This window comes from Chrysemys picta, chromosome 5 (genome assembly GCF_011386835.1).
Source record: "Chrysemys picta bellii isolate R12L10 chromosome 5, ASM1138683v2, whole genome shotgun sequence".
NCBI classification, from domain to species: domain Eukaryota; kingdom Metazoa; phylum Chordata; order Testudines; family Emydidae; genus Chrysemys; species Chrysemys picta.
Window position 1 is genome coordinate 117,786,081 of NC_088795.1, and position 26,167 is coordinate 117,812,247.

A 26,167-nucleotide genomic window follows, 5' to 3' on the forward strand; every position below is an offset into this window, starting at 1 on the left:
AACTGGAGACCAAAATGCAAGCCCACTCCTTTCACCTACATTTCCCATAATTTACCCCCACTTATAAAAAATTGAACCCATGAAAAGAACAAAAGCAAACCCCGTGCAAACTAACCAAAAATGTAGTCCCTGATGACTGGAGGGAAGAGAGTGAGAAATACATATTTTAGGTGTCTGCTTTATAATGTGGAGAGGAACTCTGATGGTAGGGTACTGGGGGCCCTATGAAAATGATGTAGCTAGATGGTAGTGGATATACCGAACTGTGGTAATCTCTTGACTACTCAGCCTCTGGGGAAAGAGTTAATAACTTCCATTTCCTAGTGGACACATGTCTCAAACCATCATGAACAGCCATGCTTACTGTCAGGTTACAAAGTGTATCTGAAGAAGTGAGCTGTAGCCCATGAAAGCTTATGCTGAAATAAATTTGTTAGTCTCTAAGGTGCCACAAGTACTCCTGTTCTTCATGCTTACTGTGTCCTTATTAGCATCTCAGCAGAGTTGACATGGGCTGCAGAGACTGAACTACAAGGGGTTCCTCCAAGCCAGAGCTGAGGCATATTGATAGAGCAATGTGGAAGCATGCACAGCTGCTATCTGGGCTTGGTTTACTTGGTAGATACATAGAAGATTTCAATGGACAATTGTTCTAACAACTTCTCTGTATCTAGATACTTACATGGCCTTCATCTCCACAGGATCTGAGTAGATCACAGTCATTAATGGATTTTATCCTCTCAGCACCTCCATGAGAGAGGCTAGTATTAGCCCTATTTTACAGATGGCAGATTAAGTGACCTGCCCAAGATCACACAGGAAGTGTGTGGCAGAGCCAATACTTGAACCCAGATCACATGACTCTCAGCCATGTCCACTGTACACTAGTCCATCTGTTCCTCTTTCCTGGAGCAGACCTTCAAAAATTCTAGATACAGGAAGTACAGCTGCTGAGTTGGTTCCAAGTGTCAGGGGGAGAGGGCGTATTCTGCTTCCTACAGGTAGTGAGGAGCCCAGTTCTCCTCTGTGTATTGGACATTTCTCACTGGTGGAGGCTGGTTACTGTTTAAGAGTTGGAGCAGCTGTTTTGTCTCTTGTTTGTGATGCACACTCCTGTCCTGTGTCAGGTGTTTCTAGAAGGGCAGGAAGATAGATATGACATGGGAAAGGCTGTAAAAGAATGTTTACAGCCACTTTCAGGCTGCAGCTAATAGCTGTTTCTGATTCCCTGGCAGTCTGTTTCTACTAGAAAGGAAGAAGGAGTGATATTATCTAGGCCATCCAGCCCCCACGTGTTTGTTGTCTGTCAGGCAGAGTTTATATTCACACATTTATGATCATGTGCAGTCAATTTAGACTTTCACATACCATAATTCTGAACCTCTCTATTCTTGTGATACGCACTCTGTGGCTCTCGTGGGTCCACAGTTTTGATTACAGTGCCTGTCTGGCACACCGGAGGCAGCACAGATACACAACATTAAGCAATTTGGTACTAATAAGCAAACACAGCTGAGTTTTTCCCCTGCCCCCAAACCACATCTAAAGCCACCAGAAAACAATACCATGCCCTTCCTTTCAGGAGCCAGGAAGTGTGGGGAAGGTAGAAGAGTCACAGAGCAATGATGGATTGCTGTTGTGGGGTTGTGTCATACTGTCTCATGGCTTTACATCACTACATGTTGACAGTGAGCTGCGGCATTGCATACATCAACAGTGCAACTTCAAGAAGTCATGTCATTATATCCATCCAGCATCACAAAGGGCCTGATGACTCATTATTATCCCTTTGTAAGTCCTTTGGCCAGTGACATATTACAAGGTCACTGAGATGAGGGAGAAGTCTGGGGAAAACATGGTACAGCTTGTTAATGAGCCTGTCTTTCATAGCTTTTTTTTTTTAAGGCCCCAAGCTCAGAGCTCCAGGATGAAGGTGGAGATGGAGCACCCCAGCCATGCTGGGAGGATAATTATTGCAAACAGCTCTACATGTGGTTGCAGGCAAAGCAGTGTCCTACTCCCCCATAATTTCCTTTGGGTGTGGTCCTGGTAGTGGGCAGGTCAAAGCACCTGCTGTGGGTAATCCACTGACTGCCTTTCAAAAGGAGAAGGCTCTTGCTCCCAACCTCACTCTACCATAGTGGTCATACAAAGCAGGCTGGGAAATGTGTCTTTGCTTGGAATACCTTTTGGCAGGCTGACTGCTTCTGAGAATAATACACATACGTAAGCAAGAGCCTGGAGCAATTTATGAACAGGAACAAAGAGCATGGCTTTGATAGGCTAAAGAGACGATTGCCCCGTTTAAACTCCACAGAAACTTATTACCCTATAGATCTACAGGAGATTTTAGGAGCAGCCTCCACTTTGCTTGTATACTTGTTACAAAGGCCATCCCTAGACTAGGAAAAATAAATCATATTTTAACTAATACACTAGTCTACACTATTGTTTAAAAATGTATCAGGTCATGCTTAAAAAACGGTTCTCAGATGACCAATTTTCCTAGTCTGGATTGAACCTTAATGCTAATTATGCATTTATGTTTCATTTTTTTAAATGGTGGAACATCACTTGCTGTTTTCATTTACTTCTTCTCTTGAGTCTTATTTTGCTTTGTCTATTCCCATGGTAAGCCTGAGATCTCAAGGCACTGTAGGTCACAGTATCACAGCATCTGATCTAATTTGTCCCTTGACTTCCACATACCAGTATTTCACATGTTAGTCAGTCTTTATGTGCACCTGAACCCATTATACTTGATTGTAAAGTGTCAGTTGATGGCAAATTATATTCGCAGACATTTACTGAACATAATTACTCAACAGGAACCATCAGCCTGAATCAATTATCTATGGTGTATGCATGTTTCCCTGAGGATTTTAAGAATGGGTAGGAGTAAATGTCATAGGTTTGCCAACAGTGCAAGACAGTATTTAAGTATGCAGGGCCATTTCCACCAGAATTTTATCTGTAATGTTAAGCTATAGGTAAAACAGATCTATCAATTGTATTGAATTAAATTAAACAGATTTATTTGATTACCTGGTAAGCTAGTGAGCTACCAAAACACACACGTTAGTAAGCAAACACAATGTTGGGAAGTGATGTAGCGTATAGGTTATAGTGGTATAGTATGATTCTTGTTGTTTTTATTACAGTAGTGCCCAGAGGACTTTATTAGGGTTAGGGCTCTGTTGTACTAGATGCAGTTCACACACATAGGAGGATACAGTTTCTGCTCCAAGGATCTTAGAACAGGGGTAGGCAACCTATGGTACATGTGCCAAAGGCAGCACGCAAGCTGATTTTCAGTGGCACTCACACTGCCCGGGTCCTGGCCACCGGTCCAGGGGGCTCTGCATTTTAATTTAATTTTAAATGAAGCTTCTTAAACATTTTAAAAACCTTATTTACTTTACATACAACAATAGTTTAGTTATATATTATAGACTTATAGAAAGAGACCTTCTAAAAATGTTAAAAGGTATTACTGGCACGCGAAACCTTAAGTTGCAATGAATAAATGAAGACTTGGCACACCACTTCTGAAAGGTTGCCGACTCCTAGCTTAGAATCTAAGATCCTGATCCTGCAATCACACTGGTAGATCCTGTGTTCACATGGAATTCTGACTTCACCGAGTCCCTATGCTGGCTCAAGTATCTACCCTCAATGAGCACCTTGCAGGATTGGGGCCTAAAATAACCACGCAAAGAAGAATAGGAGTAGAGATTTGGTCCCATAAAGGGAGAAGTGCCAGAGACTGCAGGAAGTCCACTAGAAACTTTGCTAATGCTATTGATTTTACATGGAAGGCACTCAGATACTACAATGATGGGCAGCCCTATAAAACCCCAAGAAAGATGGATAGCACTGCACAGCTGTCCCTGTTGATATACACACAAAAATTGCATTGTGGGGTAGTTCAGATGGGTTATCTAAAGATCAACATTAACAAAGTCTAGAAAGCTAAAAGGTAAGAGTTAAGGCAACCAACAGTACATACTTCCGCCCAGAAGCAGATGCCTCAACACTTACGTAACCACCATATGCCAGAGAGACTGTACCTCCTCTGTAACTCTGCCACATTAGGGTGGGCGCCTTCCCATTTACTTGAAAATCCTCAGAAAATTCAAGTTTGGTTTAGAGATTGTGTGTTGAATGTTTTTGCATGCAAACAGCTTGAAGCCATATGCTGATTGGGGAGCTGGCCCCGAGAGCCTGCCTCTTGGGTCCTAATGGACAGTGGGAAGTGGTTGTGGCAGATGTACAAAAGTAATTTCAGCACCACATGCCAGGGCGAGGGAAAATTCTGATTATCGCAGTGTCTGGAGTGGCTCACAACTGTGAGTGCCTATCTTAGGGGAGGTTTCAGAGTAAGACTGTCAGAAAACAGGGTAGACACCCCAAACTGGTGGCATGTTCAGTAATTAGATTTTACCAAGCCAGTACCAAATGTGAACTCCTGGATCACTGTACCAGTCTTACCATGGAGTCACAGAGTCCCCGAAGATGTTCCAGTCTATCTTGCTACCCAGACAAACTGGACTTAATGATAAATGGTCACTTACACCAAAGATCACATCACATCAGGTTGCTCCCAGTCCCAAGGGACCAATCACTTACCCCAGATCCATTGGTACTCTAGATCTTACACCAAAGACAATGCTGGCAGCCAATTCTATAGTAAACTAACTAAAGATTTATTAGCTAAGAAAAGGAAATGAGTTATTGAGAGGTTAAAGCAGGTAAAATATATGTACAGGTGAGTCAGTCTATAATTCCAAATGGTAGCAGTGATATAATAGCCTGCCAGTTTCCCAAAAGTCTCTCAGGGCTACCCAGAATAACTCTGGGGATCACCATCTTCTCATTCGTTAATCTGTCCTATTAGAATCCAAACAGTGCAGACATGAAGGATCTTTCCTTTAATCCATTCTTATAGCTGCTTCTCAGAGAAAACGAGGTGACAGCGTCACTATCCGGGTGGGCTTTTCCTTTGATGATGGTGAGTGAGAAATGCATCTTTGACCTCTGATCTTCACTAAGGCTAAGATTTAGTCATTGGGATTTTTAGTAAAAGTCATGGACAGATCACAGGCAATAAATAAAAATTCATGGCCTGTGACCTGTCCATGACTTTTACTATAAATACCCCTGACTAAAACTCAGCAGCTCCTGCTGTTCCAGGGTGCCCCCGTTCTGGGTGACCTTGAGTCACTGCTGTTTTGGGGGCCAACAGCTGGCCCCTGCTTCGGTGGCAGGGGCTGACTGTCACCCGCTGCTCCGAAGCCCCTGGGGACCGCCGCTGCTCCGGGACCGCCGCTGCTTAAGCGGCCTCCGGGGCCAGTGGCACCAGCCGCTGCTCAGGTGGCCTAGGGCCAGCTGCCCAGGGCTGCCCCACCAGCTGGCCCCCTGGTCCACCCCAGCAGCCGTCTGCGTGGAAGTCACGGAGGTCCCAGAAAGTCATGGAATCTGTCACTTCCAGATCTCCATAACAGACTCACAGCCTTTAACTTTTCTGTTAAAAGTTCATTTGCATTTCACAAGGCCTCTTTCTTGTCTGATGGGTTATTTAGTTACAGGAGTATTTACAATGTAAATGTTTGCTATTGCATTATAACAGGATACAGAGAAGTACAAACAATCCATGTAACATCCCATTAGTTTTCATGATGTTTAAACACCAAATACACTCTGATATAGTTAACAATTACTTTTATCTATACTAATACACAAGTGAAGTGACGTGATGTGCCAGCATCACACTAACTCAATTTAATGTAAAACTATTGTTACATCAGTTCTGATATATTTAGCTATGACACTGGAATGCCTTTGTTATCTGTGCCTTTAAATTTCTATGAATCTGGCACAGGGATAGCAGCCATTTTGCTCATAGAGTTGCCATACTGTATCTGTTACAGAGGAGATACAGTGTTCTCATATGGAGACTTTACTGCTGTTCATTCTTGTTGTCATTTTTCCTTCATCTAAATTAAAACTCCCTCCAAGTGACAGTAAATATTTTCCTCTTTGTGTATGGAAATGCAACATAAACACACTTGCTAATCTAATAAGAGGATCATCTTTTGCTTTGCTATAAGATCTAAATAATACTAAAACCCAAGAAATGACAAGGATTTTTACACGCCTATCATCTGATTGGTCAGTTTGTATTCAACATGGGAGATAAGTCAATATTTGGGGGAGTTAGTGAGGCAAATTGAGAGCAACTTCAGCAGCAGAGTTTGCATATTTCTCTGTTTCTGTCTCTTATTCCTCAAACTGCAGCTAGCTATAAAAGCTGGCAGATGAGAACTAAGTGCAGTGATGCAGGTGTAAGGCCAACAATAAAATTCAGTTATGTCCTGCAAAATACTCCCAGATTGTTCAGTTTCACAAATACTCAGAACAGCAAAAGCCACTTCCTAAGGGGAAAAAAACTGCTAGGAAAAGGCAGACAGAGAATTTATCAAGTGTTTTTGTATCAAGCTTAATTCTTATGCTGCACAGACATCAAGCCCAGACATCAAGCCAACCTGCTTATTGTCCAAGAAATCCTATTCACTTACTGATATTTTCTTCTGTTGCAGACAACCATTGTCTACAATTGATGGTAAAATGATGGCACAAAAAATAATGGGGGAAGGTTTCAGAGTGGTGCATGTAGCCCATTATTTTTATAGGATATGCACATACTGTAGATCCTGACTATTACTTTTCAAAAATTGCCCTAATATTATAGTGTGGGTACCCTTGTGGGTCTGTATGAGCTTCCAGCGGAAGTAAACAAAGGATTGCTGTAGCACATAAAAAGCTCAATTCACCCCCAGCTTAAGCTTGCATAAAAACTCGAGGATGGTCCTGCTGGAAATGAAATCTGTACCTCTGGCAGAGTCTTAGGTGGGGGTGGAAAGGGGGTCATTGGGCCATAAGACTGTGTAGACTGTCGGTCCTTCATCAGTTAAGACTGAGCTGATCACAACACATCTTCCAATCTTCTCTCACTCTGGCCATCCTTTGCCATGTTTGTCCATATCTCCTTGTTAAGAAATCATCCCACCTCTTTGGAGGCCGACCGCGTGGCCGTTTCAGTTCTCGCGGATACCACTCAGATAAAGCTGCAGTCCATCTGTTGTCACTGAGTCGGGCCACATGTCCCGCCCACCGCATTTTGCTGAGCCTGCTTTCGACAACAACATCTCGGACTCCAGACTGCTGCCTAATTATTTCATTGGGGATATGATTGCGGAGCGAAATGCCCAAGAATATTCGTTTCATTGCCCATGTGTGACAGACAGTTGATGTTCTTCAGTCTTCGTCAGCGACCATGTTTCGCTGCCATATAGCATCGCTGGAAGCATGGTCGAGTTAAAAAGATTCGCATGAGTTGTTTTGCTGATCTTTCCTTGGAGAATGTCCCTGATGTTGTTGAATGCGCACCATCCAGCTTTTTTTCTGCGTAACAATTCGCCTTTCTGATCGTGGTGCATGTTGACTTCCTGGCCCAAATAAACGTATTTGTCGACCTCTTGGATCTGCTCTCCTCCAAGAGTTATTTGGTTTCTTGGCAGAACATCCAATCTCATATTTCGTTTTCGACTGGTTCATTTTTAATCCGACTTGACTCCATTTCGCGTTCAGTTCTTTAAGCATTCTCTCAAGCTGGACTGTATTTTCAGCTATCAGCACTATATCATCTGCAAACCTGAGATGGTTTAGCCACTCACCGTAGATATTAATCCCACCTTTCAGGTCTGCTCTTGGAAAGACCAATTCAAGACATGCTGTGAATAATTTTGGTGAAACTGTATCTCCTTGTTTCACACCTTTCTCGATGGGGATTCGGAGGGGAGTATCGAACAGCGATATATCCATGCTGCAACCAGAGTTTGCTTCCTTTAATAATGTGATATATTTTGCACTGATGCCCTGTTCTGAAAGAGCTTCAAGAACAGTGTTAGTCTCCATGCTATCAAATGCCTTCTCGTAGGCCACGAAGGCAATGCACAAAGGGAACTTGTATTCCCTCGAACGCTCTAGTAGTTGGTTTAGAGTGAAGATGTGGTCTATCGTGCTGTAATTTCTTCGAAAACTGGCCTGCTCTCTAGGTTGCTGTTCATCCAGGTTTCGCGACAGTCTATTTGTTATTTGGTGAACAACTTATAGATATGCAAAGGCAGGCAGATCGGGAGATAGTTCTTTAGATTTTCTCGATCGCCTTTCTTCTGCAGCAGGATGGTATTGGACTCTTTCCAACTGGACGGTATCCTCTGGATTTCCAGGTAACGGCTGAACCTTTGGGCGAGAGCTTTCCAGAGTTCCTGACCTCCCGCCTTAAGCACTTCTGATGTCAGACTGTCCTTGCCTGGAGCCTTCCCCTCTTTCATTTGATGGACTGCATGACGGACTTCACTGATGAGAACCGGGAGTATGTGTTCATCGGTTTGTTGCAGTGATGGCATTGGGACGTCTATACGGGATGCAAAGAGCTGGGTATAGAAATCCCTGCAGATTGCCTCCATCTCTGTTCGATAGATTACTGATTCTCCATCCTTATTCTTCAAAGCCGATAATGATGACCTATACAATGCCAGTTCCCATTTGCATTTTTTGAGACTTTTTACGATCTTCAGCAGCCTTTAGGAGCTTTTTGGTTCAAAAATTCTCAAAGTCTTTCTTCAGCTTCATTCGTATGAGCTTGCAGATAAGGGAGTACTCAAGCCTGTCTGCCATTTCTTTTCATTTTCCTCCTCTTCTCCAATAAACTCTTTGTATTCTCCGAGATTCTTCCACTAGCTCTTTTTGGTCTTTCACACTCAGCTGATTTCACGCACCATTCCAGTCTCTTGCTGAAGTTCTCATAATCGTCGTCGCAGTCATCCAGGAGGATCCAGTCTTCCTTGGAAATGTTTTCCTTCATGATTTCCTCGTTGAAAGATACTGGTTGGTGCCTTCTGTTCGCCATAAACAGAGCCTTTTTCTCCACCTTCACAGTGAACATGAGTCTGGCTCTCAGTAGGCGACGATCACTACATGATGGCACTACTGAAATATCCCGCACAATGCATCATCTATCGATCAGAAAGTAATCAATTTCATTCTTTGTCTTCATGTTCGGTGCGATCCAAGCCCATCGTCTGTTGGCCTTCTTTTGGAACCAGGTGTTACCAATGAACATTCTCCTCATCTCTGCCAATATAGCTAGTCGTTCTCCTCACGCGTTTCAGGCCATAAGCTGACCTGCAAAAGGAGGAGAACCCCTATTGGTGCAGCAGGGTTAGTTGGTGCAGGCTGCTGCACTTTACATCTGCACTTTGCCAACGGGGTTGCTGAATTTGTCCCTATTACTTCAGTGTCAGCAAATTCCAAATATTTAAACCTGTAAAGGTAAATCACAAAATGTGTCTTTCACATGAGATTCCTCACTGAAATGTAAATCATAAGCCCTGTAGAAACCTTTCCTTTAGATTATATATCATTGATTCAGAGCAATCTGGATCATTTGGTAAACAGGATGCATGCAAACAATATTAACTATGTTTTAATGTGGGTAAATGTATATATCTAGGAACAAAGAATGTAGGCCATTCCTACAGGATGGGGGACTCTATGCTGGGAAGCAATAACACTGCTTTACAATTTTTGAGAAGTCGTCTGCTTCAGAGATAAAATGTGCTATTTATTATGTATTTTGATGTGCTGAATTCAAATATGACAATTAAAACAACTGAGTGGCTACAGTTTCTAAGATATTTAAGTTTTTACATTTTATGTCTGTATATTGTGTAGATAGTAGAGTTTTAATCATAAATTGTAAACCTAGGTCTTTTCATGTGTTTATGGTTGCTTTACATGATAATATTTCACCTGTCCTGTTTATGTAACACTTTAAAAATCAGCAAAAGGGTTATATAAATTTTATTATGAAACAAAAGGCAAAAAACTATTATGTACATAGTTTAGTCCAATTCAGTGTCTACTCGGCACTTCTTGGCTTGTTTCTTGTATTCATTAAATGGAGCATCTCTTGTCACTGTTCAGCAATAGTCTGCCGGCATTGATGGGCTCCATTTGCCCTGATGGCGTTTCTCCATTGTTGCAATGTCCTGGTGAAATCGCTCGCCGTGCTCGTCACTCACTGCTCCGCAGTTCGGTGGAAAAAAATCTAGATGAGAGTGCAAAAAATGTATCTTTAGTGACATGTTGCAACCAAGGCTTTTGTATGCCTTGAGGAGGTTTTCCACCAACAATCTGTAGTTGTCTGCCTTGTTGTTTCCAAGAAAATTTATTGCCTCTAACTGGAAGGCTTTCCATGCCGTCTTTTCCTTGCCACGCAGTGCATGGTCAAATGCATCATCTCTAAGAAGTTCACGAATCTGAGGACCAACAAAGACACCTTCCTTTATCTTAGCTTCACTTAACCTTGGAAATTTTCCACGGAGGTACTTGAAAGCTGCTTGTGTTTTGTCAATGGCCTTGACAAAGTTCTTCATCAGACCCAGCTTGATTTGTAAGGGTGGTAACAAAATCTTCCTTGATTCAACAAGTGGTGGATGCTGAACACTTTTCCCTCACAGGTTCCAATGACTGTCGGAGTGGTCAATCTTTCTTGATGTAGTGGGAATCTCTTGCACGACTATCCCATTCGCAGAGAAAACAGCAGCACTTTGTGTATCCAGTCTGCAGACCAAGCAAGAGAGCAACAACCTTCAAATAGCCACAAAGCTGCCACTGATGTTGGTCATAGTTTATGCACCTCAAAAGTTGTTTCATGTTGTCATAGGTTTCCTCCATATGGACTGCATGACCAACTGGAATTGATGGCAAAACATTGCCATTATGCAGTAAAACAGCTTTAAGACTCGTCTTCGATGAATCAATGAACAGTCTCCACTCATCTGGATCGTGAACGATGTTGAGGGCTGCCATCACACCATCGATGTTGTTGCAGGCTACAAGATCACCTTCCATGAAGAAGAATGGGACAAGATCCTTTTGACGGTCACGGAACATGGAAACCCTAACATCACCTGCCAGGAGATTCCACTGCTGTAGTCTGGAGCCCAACAGCTCTGCCTTACTCTTGGGTAGTTCCAAATCCCTGACAAGGTCATTCAGTTCACCTTGTGTTATGAGGTGTGGTTCAGAGGAGGAGGGTGGGAGAAAATGTGGGTCCTGTGACGTTGATGGTTCACGACCAGAAGTTTCATCCTCTTCCTCTTCCTCGTCTGACTCAAGGGAGAATGATTCTGGTGCATCAGGAACTGTCAGTCCTTCTCCGTGGGGTACTGGGCATATAGCTGATGGACTGTTTGGATAATGCACAGTCCACTTTTTCTTCTTTGACACACCTTTCCCAACTGGAGGCACCATGCAGAAGTAACAATTGCTGGTATGATCTGTTGGCTCTCTCCAAATCATTGGCACTGCAAAAGGCATAGATTTCCTTTTCCTGTTCAACCACTGGCGAAGATTTGTTGCACAAGTGTTGCAGCATATGTGTGGGGCCCACCTCTTGTCCTGATCTCCAATTTTGCAGCCAAAATAAAGGTGATAGGCTTTCTTAACCAGAGTGGTTATACTGCGCTTTTGTGATGCAAAAGTCACTTCACCACAAACATAGCAGAAGTTATCTGCACTGTTCACACAAGTACGAGGCATCTCTGCTCACTTTGGCTAAACAGAAATGTGTCCCTTTGCAAAATCAAACACTGACAAGAGCACGACACTGTATGATTTCTAGAGCTGATATAGGGCAATTTGTTCAGCAGAGTGATGTAAGCTTCATTATGATTGCATCATCCATGACTTCTAGGAATAACATGATGCAATTCATATCATGTATGATGCAATACCAGCTTCAGATTGCATCATTCATTGTTTTGCCTAAAAAGCAAGTACTGTCCAAACCCAGTCATAGATTTATTCATAGATCCAGTCAAAGATGTATTTTAGTCATTTCTGGTTTAAATTGAGATCCCTTCCCTTTATAACTCACTTATCCTCCGCCATTCCCAAGTCAAGGGTCGTATATACTGACCCAATAGCGTATCTTGAAAACTAGAGCCAATCAACAATTTTAAGCATCATTTTCGTTCTCAGTGACCCATAATTAGTAAAGTTTGACTACATTTATTTTAGAAGCATTTTGGCTGTAGAGCAGTGTAACTCTGAAAGATTTTGGGGTTGTGGTGGATAATCTGCTGAATCTGAGCTCCCAGCTCAATGCTGTGGCCAAAAGAGCTAATGAGATCCTCAGATGCATAAACAAGGGGATCTTGAGTAGGAGTAGAGAGGTTATTCTATTTCTGTATTGTGTGACCGCTGCTGGAATACTGTGTCCACAAATCAGGAGGATGTTGTTAAACTGGAGGGGGTTCAGAGAAGAGCCATGAGAATGATTAAAGGATTAGAAAACTTGCCTTCTAGTGAAATATTCAAAGTGCTCAATCTATTTAATTTAACAGAGAAAGTTAAGGGATGATTTAATTACAATCTATAGGTGTCCACATGGGGAGCAAATATTTAATAATGGGATCTTCATTCTAGCAGAGGAATGTATAACTTAATCTAGTAGCTGGAAATTTGAAGCTAGACAAATTCAGACTGGAAATAAGGCATACATTTTTAATAGAATAATTAAGCACTGGAACAATTTACCAAGAGTTGTTGGAGATGCTCCATCACTGACAATTTTAAAATCAAGATTGGATGCTTTTCTAAAAAAATTATGCTTTAGGAATTAATTTGGAGAACTTCTATGGCCTGTGCTATATAGGAGGTCAGCCTAGATGATCACAATGCTCTTGGCCTCCAAAAACTATGAATATAAAGGACTCAACAGAGGGCAAGACCATCCCAACCTCTGATGTGAGTGTGCAGTTGCAGGGAAGGAAATGGATAAGTAGTTTTTTATCCTTTACTGCCAACACAGACTGCATGAAGGTCAAGAAGAATCACAGCCCCTCAGCTAATTGATCGTCTATTCAGAGACTCTCAAAAGTCTGAAAACCCTGAATCCAGAGTCTATCTTTAGGAAACATTGCGAATCCTTCCTCTTGGAGGAAGTCTTTCCACCATAAGTGATACTCACAGTATGAACATTCTGTTAATCCCGAGTCCCTAACAATCAAAAGAAAAAAATACCAACCCCAATCAGAGTTTTGACACAAAAAAGGGATAAGTGACTCCATGAAGTCTGCTAGGGATTTCACTGTTGATATTGATTTTATGAGAGAGGCACTCAGAAGCACATAGGTTTCAATGGGATTTCAATGGGAATTAAGATTTTCAAAAGTGCCTAATTCAGGGGTTCTCAAACTGGGGGTCGGGACCCCTCACGGGCTCGTGAGCTGTCAGCCTCCACCCCAAACCCTGCTTTGACTTCAGCATTTATAATAGTGTTAAATATATAAAAAGTGTTTTTAAATTATAGGGGGGGGGGTCGCACTCAGAGGCTTGCTATGTGAAAGGGGTCACTAGTACAAAAGTTTGAGAACCGCTGGAAATTAATAGGAGATAAGCACCTATGTGTGTCTGAAAATCCCATTTTTGCCTGTCTGCATCTTTAGGCACCTTTAAAAATCTGGCCTTCATATACTGTCATAATGGACAGCAGTACATCTAAGATACTAAAACCAGAAAAGATCATTATCTTCTAGCCTGACCTCTTGCATGAAAATTTGGAGAGTGATCTTTTGGCTCGATTTATGATGATTTCTGATTATTTTTGCCCCCTCCCCCCGAAAAAAAACCCTCAACGCTTTTCATGGGATGTGAATTGTGTTTCCTGGCCCAGCTCTAGTCAGTATCATTATTGCCATTATACAAATGGGGAAATAGAGGCACAGAGCAGGGAAATGACTTGCCCAAGGTTGTCCAGCAGGCCAGAGCAGAAATAGAGGCTGAGTCTCCTAACTCCCTGCCCTGGGCTCTAGCCACTAGGCCATACTGCCCAGTAAATATTAGAGTGCTTGGAGCCTTGGATGGGATTCTTTTTTAATATATTGTAAAAAATCTAAATAAGTAAATGAATAAAATAGTAATAATAAAGATTACCCACACATTACGCATACCAGTCAACAAATCTGTCCATTAATTTGACTATAAAAACCAATCAAATTCAGTCTTCATTTATAGGTAACTAAGCTGGACACTGGGAAAAAATATCCTCCACCATCACCACATTGTGTATATATAGCCCATCTTTCCAGCCTGATCTCATTAAGTGACACGCTAGCCCTGTGGGGTAGGTACGGGATGGAGAGGGATCGCGTAGCCCATGTCAGGTGGGGAATGCAGCAGCTCTTTAACAGCAAACAGAAGTACTAGACATGTTCCAAACAATATGTCCCCAGGTGAAACTGCAGGAGGAACTTATTTCAGCAGGCTACAATGAGCTGCATAGGAAAGTGGTCAGTCTAACAGGGTTAACACCCCCATTTTTTTTTTTTTTACCAAAAGTGCCATATGATATTTAAAGGCCTGGGTTTCAGTTTTGTGTCTCATCCGAACAGTGCAGCTCCAGCAGCACTGTGCCCCATGCTGGAGCATTGGTTCAGTACCGACTCAAAGGGAAGAGTGCCACTTTCCCTCTGGAAACAAAACAAACAGCTGTGCACCAGAGGGGGGCAAGCTAGGGCAGAGGTGCACTTTGTACCACCCTCAGCATGGGGCGCCTCCTTTGATCTCCTCTTAACATCCCCCCCCGACCTCCCCAGCATGCTTTGTGCCAGTTTGAATGCTTGTAGACTAGTTCAGACTTTTTGCTGAGACCCGATGTTTTTTTGCTTTGCACTTTTCTTGAGAGGCTTTTTTCCTTTGATGTTGGTTTTAGAAACCCGGCTTCTCAGCTGGGTTCTCCTGATTCAGTGTTGATGGGCCAGCTATGTCTGTAGTAAGCAGACTCATGGCTGTAAGGAGGAGGATGTTCTGGAGTCTGTTGGCCCCTGGAATACTATCTCAGAACTCCCTAAGGCCAAATTGGCTAGGACAATATCCATTCTCTGGTCTCCCCTTAACCCATTCTCTGCTTGTCCTTATCCAATGCAGTCTCTCTCTCTCTCACACACACTCACTCTCTCTCTCTCCATCCATTCTGCACCCTACACCACCCCACCCATACATTTTTTCCAATCAATTTTGTTTTGTTCCCAGCAATGTCAACTGTCTGCTGTGGCTCCCCACAAATTAATCAGTTCAGCTCTGTCCTGACTCCCTCCTGTGCCATTCAACCATCTATTCTGTGCTCCCTTTCCCCAGTCAGTTCATACCTGCAGCCGTGATTAATCTCTTCTAGAATTGTCCTAAATTCTATCTTTTCTTTCCCTCCCTTACTGGTTCTATCTATATTTTTTCATTTCTGTGCTTCCGGCCTCAAAATTCCTGATAACTGGCCTGGGAATCAGGAAATGGGAGAAGGCGGGGAGCAGTAGGGTGCATTGGGACTTGTTGGGTAGGACTGCAGGCTGGGAGAAAACAGAGTAACCTTTTTCTCATTCATGCTCTCCACCTTCCAACTGCAATGTGGAAAACCTGTATTTCATTGTGTTGTCAGCATAATTTGCAAATTATAATGGTTTTTAACTATAAAAGCCTGTTTTTAAAAGGATTTTCTTTTCACTCTGAGTGAAATCATTTGCCAAAGAAAGAAAACCTGGGGGGCACAATTGTGGTGCATTCTCAGGACCAGCATGCGAATTGCACCCTGTGGCAGTCGGTTGTGGACTGGATGTGGAATAGCCCTCTAGCTAGGCCCAGAATGATCCTAGTGGGCAACTGCCAGCAGCTCCCTCAGTGCCTGCTCCCAGCAAACCTCTCCTGTTCCCCCAGTGATTTACCAGAGTTTGGAACAATTATGTATGGCCAGCGGTGTTGTCTCAACAACAAGTAGGTGCAATAGTTGTGAACAAAAAGTGTATCTAAGTCTTAGAAAGCTGCCACTTGCCTTAGATGACCACATCAGCTTTGCAGTTAGCTCTGGTCAGTTTTTAAAGCACTGGGAAATGCTGGGGTAATGGTACTACGTCATTTCTATATTCAAAGCATTGCACAGATAAACACGTCACTCTTCATGCACCCCTGGGTAAGTATGATCATCGCCCCCACTTTACACATGGGGAAGAAGGCAGAGCACTGCAGTGACTTACCCACAGCCCCTCAGTGAGTCAGACCTGCCAATTCCCAACTCTGTGAAAAGTCCTTCACACCACAGAGAAGTGCTGTTTGGCCAAGGTAAAAAAGGCAGGTAAGTATATACCACCACAGTAATTCCCTAGTCATTTTGTTCTGCCCACTCCCTTATACTGACCCACGGCTCCTCCCTTGCATACTCCTTTTTCCTCCCTTCCCTTCCCACTCACTCAAAGTAGAGTGGGTATCGGGTAAGTCGTGGGCAAGCTAAGAAAGTCAATGAGATCAAACAGGTATAACTGGAGGGCAAAACTGGACCCCACGTGCAGTGGGAATATGTACATATCCCTAAGCCAATGGGCACAGTACTTTTATTCTTATATGATTATTTGTCCACAGTTAATATATGTATCATTTAAATCCCTGGTAGACTGAGAAGACAGCAGGAACAGAGTGGGCCGACGTCTAGTTTGGACAGGAGAGCATCCCTTCAAACACATGGAAAACTTCAGGATGGACGCAACAACAACCTACTGGGACATGGGTGCACAAAAGGCTGCAGCAGCTAGTTAGCATCTTGTTGCACAGTTTAACACCGAAAGGGTCCGTGAAAGCTCGTCTCTGTGCACAGCTTGATATTTCACCTTCCCCCCCAGGAAAACTGACTCCTACAAAAAGTGCAATCCCATTGCTGAGTACAAAGATACAAAGCACACAGATTGGGAGCTCAATTTACACAGATGACACTGTTTCTCTTTAGACTGTGCTACCAGAAAAATGACCATCAGCAGCAAAATAAAGGGGGTTTCTATGTTGACCCTCCTTTCATAACATCTTCAAAATCCTGGAACAAAACTTGAAAGAATTCATTTGGACATAGTCTCCAAGGTTGGCAGGTTTCTGGTTACCTGCAAGATACAGTTCTATGTCTGGGCCAGCGTTGTCCTTAAAATCTTACATTATCAAATGCTAAAGGAAATACTCTGCTGTCTCTGTTAATTAAAACAATCTACTTAAATTGGAATATGGAATTTTGTGAGACTGCTAAACACAGCCCAAACATTTGCCATCAAGGTCATAATGTATGTATACAATGTAAATATATTAATGTAGTGTGAAATAGACCAAATATCTAATACTTTCATTTAACTACCCAAAATGAGTTGAAAGAGTCGTAGCATGAATGTATTTACATTGTTCTTTGACTTTATGCATTCTGTTTGATAGTAGAAGACCTGATCCTGGTCTCGTTAAAGTCAATGAGAGGTTTGTTGTTGATTTTAGTGGAAGCAGAATCAGACACATGGATAGTGTATTATTATGAAGGTGAAAGATCATAGGCTGCGCAAGTGAGAACTCAAAATCTGAGACCTAAAATTGTTAGAAATTTGCTCATGTCCCTAACATTTAGAGAGAAAGCTGTTGTTATAAACTGTGAAAAAGTAATGTGTCTGTTTCCAGTGATCTGTTCTGGTTAAGAATTGTCTTGGATAGGGAAAAATACAACCACATACTTAGGAGTAACACCGATACAAAACACTTTTTTAAAAAAAAATTATGGACACCTCCATATATTTACAGTATTTTCATAATTTGGTACATCCACATTTTGTTAATGCATAATTGTTCTGTGTTGTTCTTTTGATATTTTTTAAGATCAACATCTGTAAGCAAATCTTCATTTTCAACTTAAAAAAAAATAAATTAGACTTTTTGGAAGCGATAATAAGCATATTTTATTTAAAGTATTCTATTTTTATTGTATTGATTATAGCTTAATTTTTTTACACAAATCCTATTTGTTTTTTATAATTGAGTCTATTTTTAGATTTGGTTGCACATTATATATAATTTTTGGCATAAAACATTCATAATTTAGATCCTTGCAGCTTACAAGTCTAGTGTAGTGAAATAGAATGATTTTAGATCTATCATCTGAAAATGATGTTGTTAATTGCTTAGCTGTGGCATAGCCTGGAATAAATACAGGATCAAGACAAGGAGCAGAGTTTTTCTGGGCCCATAGAGGGCAACTTTCATTGTCCAAAATAAACCTTTTTGCTTATACTTTTTTAGAATGACCTTGTTCTTGCTTAAAGTTTGTTTCTCTTGGGGAAAAAGCACAGCTTGTACCATTTCATGTGGTTTCTAGAGACTTCCATATTCCTACTGTCATTTAAATGAACATACAGGAAATGGTCCTGAAAGGACCCATATGAGTGACTTTACTTCTTTGAGTAGTGAGAGACCACTCACATAAGTAAATGTTTGCAGGCTCAGCCCTATCTATGATAAATATAGGTAGTGCATGAAATACTTGTAAAGTTGAAAAGAGAATGACCACTCCAGAACAATGGCTATACACATTATAATTATGATTGTTTTGGGTGAAATTACATTTCTATTACCGTTGTCCATGTTTGGTCTGGTGCAGCATTGGCAACATAAGGGATTCTGATGGAATAAAATGTAAGGAAAGTAATGATCCACTCTGAAATTTCTTTATAGCAAAATTTCTTCAATAACCAATCCTATCATAAACTGAGGATTTTTCCTGAAGGTGGAATTTAGTCAGCAGCAGAAGCATATGGTCTGGTCCTGCAGGGTGCTAAGACCTCAGTTCCCATTATAGTCAGCTGGAGGCAAGGGGGCCTGACACCTCAAAGGCTGTTGCCATGTGTTCGGTGTCCTGACACCTTAGGGTTGCCAGATGTTCAGTTTTCGAGTGGAACACCTGGTCGAAAAGGGACTCCATTAAAAGTCCGGTCAGCAGCACTGTAAGGCTAAGGCAGGCTATTCTCTACCTGTCCTGGCACCACACTGCACCCTTGAAGTGGCCAGCAGGTCTGGCTCCTAGGTGGGAGGACCACAGGGCTCTGCATACTGCCTCCACTCCGAGCACTGGCTCCACGCTCCTATTGGCCAGGAACTGAGGCCAATGGGAGCTGGGGGGTGTGTGCCTGTGGATAAGAGCAGTGTGAGGAGCCTCCTAGCCCCCCTGCCTAGGAGCCAGACCTTCTGGCTGCTTCCAGGGCACAGCGCAGTGCCAGGACAGGCAGGGAGCCTGCCTTAGTCCCACTGCGCCGCTGACCGGGAGTTGCCTGAGGTAACCCCAACCCCTTGCCCCAGCCCTGAGCCCCCCAAACCCTGAGCCTCCTCCTGCACCCTAAACCCCTCATCCCCAGAGCCCATATCCCCTCCCACACTCCAACGCCCTGCCTCAATCCACAGCCCCCTCCCACATTCCAAATCTCTCAGCCCCATCCCCTAGCCTGGAGCACCCTCCTGCACCCCAAGCCCCTCATCCCCAGAGCCTGCACCCCCCCAGTTAGAGCCCTCCAGCCTCTCACCCACCAACCCCCTACCCCAGTCCAGTGAAAGTGAGTGAGGGTGGGGGACAGCGAGCCATCAAGGGAGGGGGAATGTAGTGGGGGGGGGCGTGCCAGGGGCAGGACTAGGGTGTTCAGTTTTATGCAATTAGAAAGTTGGCACCCCTACTCACAGAAGGTACTCAGCCCCCTCATGGACTGGTTCTCCAGTGTGCAGTTCTGCTCTAAAAGGCAACTCTTAAACTGGCATTTTGGGTTTCATGCTTAGTGCCGCTCCATTTTTGAGGCAAATGTGTGTTCACTTTGCATGAAAGGTCATGGACCTAGTATTCACCCTTCCCTGGATCTGAGTGTCATCCCCTTCTGCGCTCCCCTCCCCCATTCATTGGGAATTGAAAGTCTAGCTAGGTTCTTACCATCCTGAACATCAGCATCACCACCAAAGCTTGTGCAAATCAAATTATGCCTTCAGTTATTCCTGTGGAACCCCACTGAGTTCCAGCAATGATATTAATGACACCTGTGCAAAATCATGACCATCCCATGATTGTACAGGTGTAGCTGATTGGCCTGTAATTGGAAGGTCTGATGATGATGCACAAGAAAGTAAAGAACCCAGCTGCCTCTTCTGTAGTAGTATCGACATCAGTTGATAAGAGCAGTAACAAACTCATTTCCATCAGTACAGATAAGACCTATCCCCAGGCAAAGCTGAGGAGGTATTTGGTATAGTCACTCTGGCGATCACATACACACTTTGGACCCAATCCAACTCCTCTTGAAGTCAATCAGCTGGTTTTAATAGGAGTGGGCTTAGGCCATATAACTGATTTCCAGATAGATTGTAAAAGGTGAAAGAGAAAAGAAAGGGTTAATTTAACTTGCAAATGTGCTTTATATCTCCTTGAAGTCAATACACCTTTGTTTAGCAGCAGAAATGGGACCAGGAAAAGAGGCCAGGGGCAAACTGCAGCCAAGTCGTGGATGATTATTCCAAAACACAAGGATGATACGGGGAGGTCAAAGTAAGGAAGAAATAAAACTGAAAGGGGCTCCTCGGGGCTCATTCATCCTTTATAACATTACCATCCTGCATGATCTCAGATCACTGGGCTTGTCTTGTTTACTCAAGTCAGAGCAATACTTTATTTCAAGGGTAAAATATTTGGGTCACAATTTTGTTCTGAGCAGATGGGGGGGGGGGGCTAAACAGTGCTGTTAGCAGAGGTGGGAATTATTTTTTTTATTACCACATTTTACTGCAGTGGCACTTGATTTTGTAAAATTACAGTACTGAAGATGCACAGTCCCACAATCTCTCCATGGTAAAATATGCTGATATTGCCTTCTGTTCAATTTTCTCTTTCTATCTTGTATATTAGCTAGTAGCACATTACCTTAAATGTTTAATTACTAGCTGTCTTAAGCTTCAAATGGCTCTTGTCATCTGCAATCATGACAAAAATGATTAATGGACTATTTCCAGGGTTTTGGTAATGGATCCGAGCACACTATGGGCAAGTACCTCAAAGAATTATATAATCCAGAGTATGTCAAAGGCAGCAATCCATCTAGCCAATTAATTTAGCTTTTTTCTGGTTGCAGAATGTGTACAATCACAATTGTTACTGTCCTTGTTATTCAACATTATTTATATATTTTGGGCTCTGACTTAGTAGCCAATAGCAGCCTGTGACTCTTTGAGCTGCATTGATGAGTTATTAGTGGCTAGATAAGGCACACGGCATTGTTGCCACCACCTGGTTGGATAAGTGCACAAGTACTTCTAGTGTGAAAGTTTGTGCATGCCAATGTACATTTGGTGTCAAATTTGTGCACAGCCAATTTAAGAGCATTTGTGCCAGGAAATCTCAATTGTGTGGCTGCACGTAGAAAGCAAACACAACAGAGCATAGAAAATGTGAATTCAGTTAGAGCCAGTCAGCAACCCTGGCTATTCAGGGGAGCAACGGAGCAGAAGGCACCCTTTTCATTCACCTGCATAGGCTACTTCTATAATAGATAGCAGCCTTCTGCAGGCTGCTACTCCCCATACCATGCAGGGAGGAGGGGAGTGGGCATGAACGGGATGTACGCAGAGCCTTGGCTCCAGTCCCCCAACATGCTAGCCAGTACATCTGAGCCTGCGCAGCAGGGCAAGTCATCTGCTCAACAATCCTACAATTCTATGATATAGGAATGAAACAGATGACATTCCCTACAGAGCAATCACAATCTGGTACCAGGTGTGATCCTGAGGCAGCACAACTTTGTGCAGCTCCTTGCTCAAGGCTTGTAGCAAAGCTATGATTTAGCTCTTAAAATCTGACTAAATATCCATGCAAATCTTTTTGCGGAATGTACTCTTCATATGAGCCTCTGTGAGAGACTGACCTGATTTTTAAACAAGTACTTTGCAATTAGTCTTCTTCTGGCGTGCATAGTGTTAGCTAAATAATAACTATGCTCTTATGCAAATTGTGATTAATCATCTTTGCTTCCATAGCAGTTGTGTTCCTTCTATTTTACTGATTGGATCAACTTTTTTTTTGGCCTGCAGGAAAAAAATTTTTTTATATTTTTAGCAATCATTTAGTAATGCAAATTAGGTTGTTATAATCATGTTTATGAGAAAACACACTCTACAATCAGGACTTTAATAGCGCCTGATATTAGTTATGTTCTATATGGTAATGAACTTGGCTCAGTTCATTTTTTATTTTTAATTTGCAAGGAAGAATATGTCTAATCAATTACTGCATTTTTACAAAATAGCTAAGTAGTCATCACAAGTCCTTTCAGAGAGTCAAATGTAATATTCTGAAAACAGAAAGTTTCTATTGTTCAGAGATTTTATTAAAAAAAAAAAAAAATAAAGAACCATGTAGAGGTCTCAGGACATACATGGTGTTTAACATCCCTTTGAAGAAAACAGGCCTAATGACAGAGCCACGCCACAAGCCCAACCTTGGAAAGACGCGCACACGAATAAGTGAACTCAGATAAGCAGTCCCTACTGCCTAGAACAGAATTACTCACGTGAATATATTTATTCACAGGCATAAGTGTTTCCAGGTTTAGGCCCAGTCTAGCACTTGAGGTCTGGAAAAATGTGTATGTGTTTTGGGCTTGGGCAGGGATTTCACTTGAAAAGGTTTATTGTTTTTATTGTAGATAATTTTGTGCTCTTGAAATTTTGCAGCAGCATTTATTTTTTTTACATGAAGATCCTGCATGGAAGAATCCTATAGAGTTTTATTAACAATTATAACTTCTCTTAAACCGGCAAATAGAATTCCACAGCAGAGATTTCATTCTCCTGTCAATGTTTTGAGCGTAATTTCTACAGAGCCTTTTAATGTTTGTTTGTATCGCCCCAATTAGGGACTCGTTATACCAAAGACAAAAGCCAGTTACTGCCTCAAGGAACTTACACTCCAAACTTTTGAGCTGTAACGTAAAGGTAGAGAGAAGCAAATGGGGCAAAGGTTTGTTAGAGAAGCAGCTAACAGTGAAATCATATTAGGTATAATAGGTGGCAGTTATATACAAATGTCTTATTGATTTCCTCTCTGTTAAATCACACACACACCTTATTGAGTTCCTCTCTGACCACCCCAACCCAGTCACTCATTCACCCACACACCCCAACTTTCACTTGAAATTTCAGGGTATGTGCGTTGCAGAATAGAGAGGGTAGGAGAGAAGAGTATTATTCTACTGGCTGCTGCTGGCCTTCCTCTGGTCTAACTTGGGCCCACTGGAACATTGTGATTAGTAGCAAATCTCAGCAGCTGCGTGATGGAATGAACAGGGGAGGTGAATAAAGTTTAGATGACAAAATATATGCACAGAGAAAATAGTATCTTCCTCTCAGCATCCCTCAGTGTGCATTAGCAATACCAAAGCTGCTGAGTTTTAATCAGTCTTTGGAAGGTGTTTGTTTACTGCTGGAGAAAGAAGTGAAAGGAAAGCTGGAGTTTTGTCTCCAACTTTGCTTCCAGCCCCCCCCCCTCCCCCTCCAAGTCTTGCCCCTGGCTCCACTTCCTTACCTGTTGACTATGGCAGTGGTGTGGGAGAGCAGATTACTGACCCGTCACTCTTCTCCCCAGTCCCTTTGCTGGTGACCCCTCCCTGCTCCATTTGCCACACATGGCCACTGAGCAGAGGAGTACTGGTTGTAAGCAGAGTTACTTCTCTAAAGGGCACTTGTCTCTGTATTTCTGACAGAATGGGCAGCATTGACAATCAGTATGACTGACAGGAAGGAGCAATGTAGCCTTCTGATATTGCTGGTAGAATCAGGGGAGTGGGTAAGCAGCTCTCCCCATGGCCCAAGGTGTCCTGCCTCTCTCCATTATCTCTGAGTTCAGTTGCATTTGTCCTCCCCAAATGAACCTCATTAGCTTCTTTCCTCTCTATTCTTATACCCTCTGTAGTCTCAGTGAATGCCTAAACCTGACTTGAGAAAGGATTCCCAGCAACTTTGCAGTTGAAGGCAATAACCATGACAGCCTGCCCACACAGTCCCTGTTAACATCCCCCCCGCAAAAAAAACTCCCCACCTCACTCATTAATCTGTAAAATGTGTTGGGATCCTGTTGGATGGACGTTGCTGTTATCAATAGCTCAGTGCGTTTTAGTCCATTGAGACGACAGATGAGGTCCACCTAGACTCAAGGTAATTATTCGGGTTAGTGAAGGGTATTGGTGCTATGCCACCCCTTCCTTCATCCTCTGCTTTCATGTAGCCACTTGAGTTACCACATGCAGTCATAGCCACTCAGGCACTATTGAGCCAATGCTTCAACATCTTGAAGTTTTAGTGGTACCACCTGATGTACCGCCCATTCCCAAAACATCTGTCTTTAATGATCCTGCCCAACCCATGCAATCCATACTTCCTGCTCCTATCAGTTACCATACTGAGGAAGCACACATTTCGCCTGCTGCACAATTATGCATATGGTGAGCCAAACTCCTGAAAATGAGCATAGTGGAAATGCTGATAGTTTCTTTAAAAAACTGTCATCTTATTGGGCAGAGGCTGAACATGCTTATAAAGGGTGTACATTCTTCTAGAGGACATTCCCTTATTTCAAGGCGGGGGTTATTTTACGTTTTTTCCAATACAAGACTTTCAGTACTGAAGAATTAAAATAAAGATAACACTAGCTGTAGGTCACATAGATCAACAATACCATATAGATCATTTGTAATGTGTCGCTAAAATATGTGCTGACAATATTTTGGCACATAGGCCTATTGCATAAACAAATTAGGTAATTTTAAGTGCAACTAAAGGAGTCATATCTACCCAATCTGTATATACACAAATACCCCTTCATGTGCATAAATGGTGCACACAAGTAGGTGCAGCCACAAATATTGTGAGCCCACGTTCAAAGGGCTTACATAATGTGGCCCTACATATTTACATGTGAGCAGCTTTGATTACCTTGGAGCAAAAGTAAATGTTGAATTGTTTTTTTAAAATTATTTGCTATCAAATAGTTGGAGCCAGATGTTTTCTTCAGTTTCAGAGCTCTACAATGAAATTCAGACATTCCATATTTTGAAGAGTGTTTCAAAATTTCTGAAGTTTAAATCGAATTCGGTGTAAAAGTCAGGCTATGGTCAAGAGGAGATTATTTAGTGACAAGACATCTTGCTAGGCTTCCCATGAGAAATTTTAGGAACAGATTAAGGCCTCTGATATGTCATATAGCTTCTAAATAAGTGATAGGGACATAGAAATTGCCATAATGGATCAGGCTAGTGCGCCATCTAGTCCAGGGGCTAATCACCAACCCAAGTACTCAAGGCTTTGGAGTGTTACCAACAAGGATTCAATTCGGTAACTAAAGAGACCTCAGCATCAGCCAGCTTGATTGGATTTATTGTTAGTCAGCGGATAACAGAAAAAACCTATAGGGCAGTGGTCCCCAAACTTTTTAACCTCACAACCCCCTGCCCCCAGGGTGTTCAGCTGTTGCTGGGAACTGATCCCCGCGTATGGGGCCGGCAGCCAGGACCAGGACCAGAGCTGGGCAGCACTCCCTCCCTGCCCCATAGAGACTTATCGGGACCTCAGCTGCTCCCCACCCCTGGGGTCGTGCCCCACAGATTGAAGACCTTGGATATAGGGTGACAGTATTTCCCTATACTGACAATGTGATGCATGGGGCTGCACCAAGCCACCTGGTGTCACCACTCATCCCCTGCCACCCTCTTAAACATTCCTCCATGCCCTGAATTGAGCCAAATAGCAGAGCTGGGGGAGGGGAGGAAGCAGCATGAGTATGGGCTGGGATGTGGGCAGCAAAGCAGGGTGTGCGTACTTTTGGGCTCAGAGCCAGGCGGTGAAGCTATTGGACTATGATCCAGTTAGCAGAGTGAAGCCCCTTTGCGGGCTGGGATAGCAGAGAGGCAGGAAGGAGGCTCCAGATAACAGGAGAGACCAGAGAGCAGCACTAGGAAGGTGGAGGGGAGGCTGTGATGCTGGGACGACATTTCAGTTTTTGGTATGGTAGGGAGGAGGGAACTCCTGGCCAGTGAGGCGAGAGAAGTGAGCAATGGGGGTAGGGTGACCAGATGTCCTGATTTTATAGGGACAGGCCCGATATTTGGGGCTTTTTTTATATGGGCTCCTATTACGCCCCCACCCCCGTCCCGATTTTTCACACTTGCTAGCTGGT

General features: G+C 42.9%; 1 protein-coding gene across 3 annotated transcripts in view; it reads left to right on the plus strand.

Annotated features, from left to right (window-relative positions):
- STK32B (serine/threonine kinase 32B) overlaps positions 1-18,622 on the plus strand; it is a 321,652-nt gene extending 303,030 nt beyond the window's left edge. For 2 of the 3 annotated variants that reach the window (XM_042855471.2, XM_008170158.4), the window contains one exon: positions 16,571-18,622. In XM_042855471.2, the coding sequence (XP_042711405.1) occupies positions 16,571-16,709 (139 nt within the window). In that variant the 3' untranslated portion in view covers positions 16,710-18,622. Of the gene's footprint in view, positions 1-1,905; positions 2,361-16,570 lie in introns of those variants that run through there. The other variant, XM_065597090.1, reaches the window with a different exon arrangement.
- Positions 18,623-26,167: the final 7,545 nt, after the last annotated feature.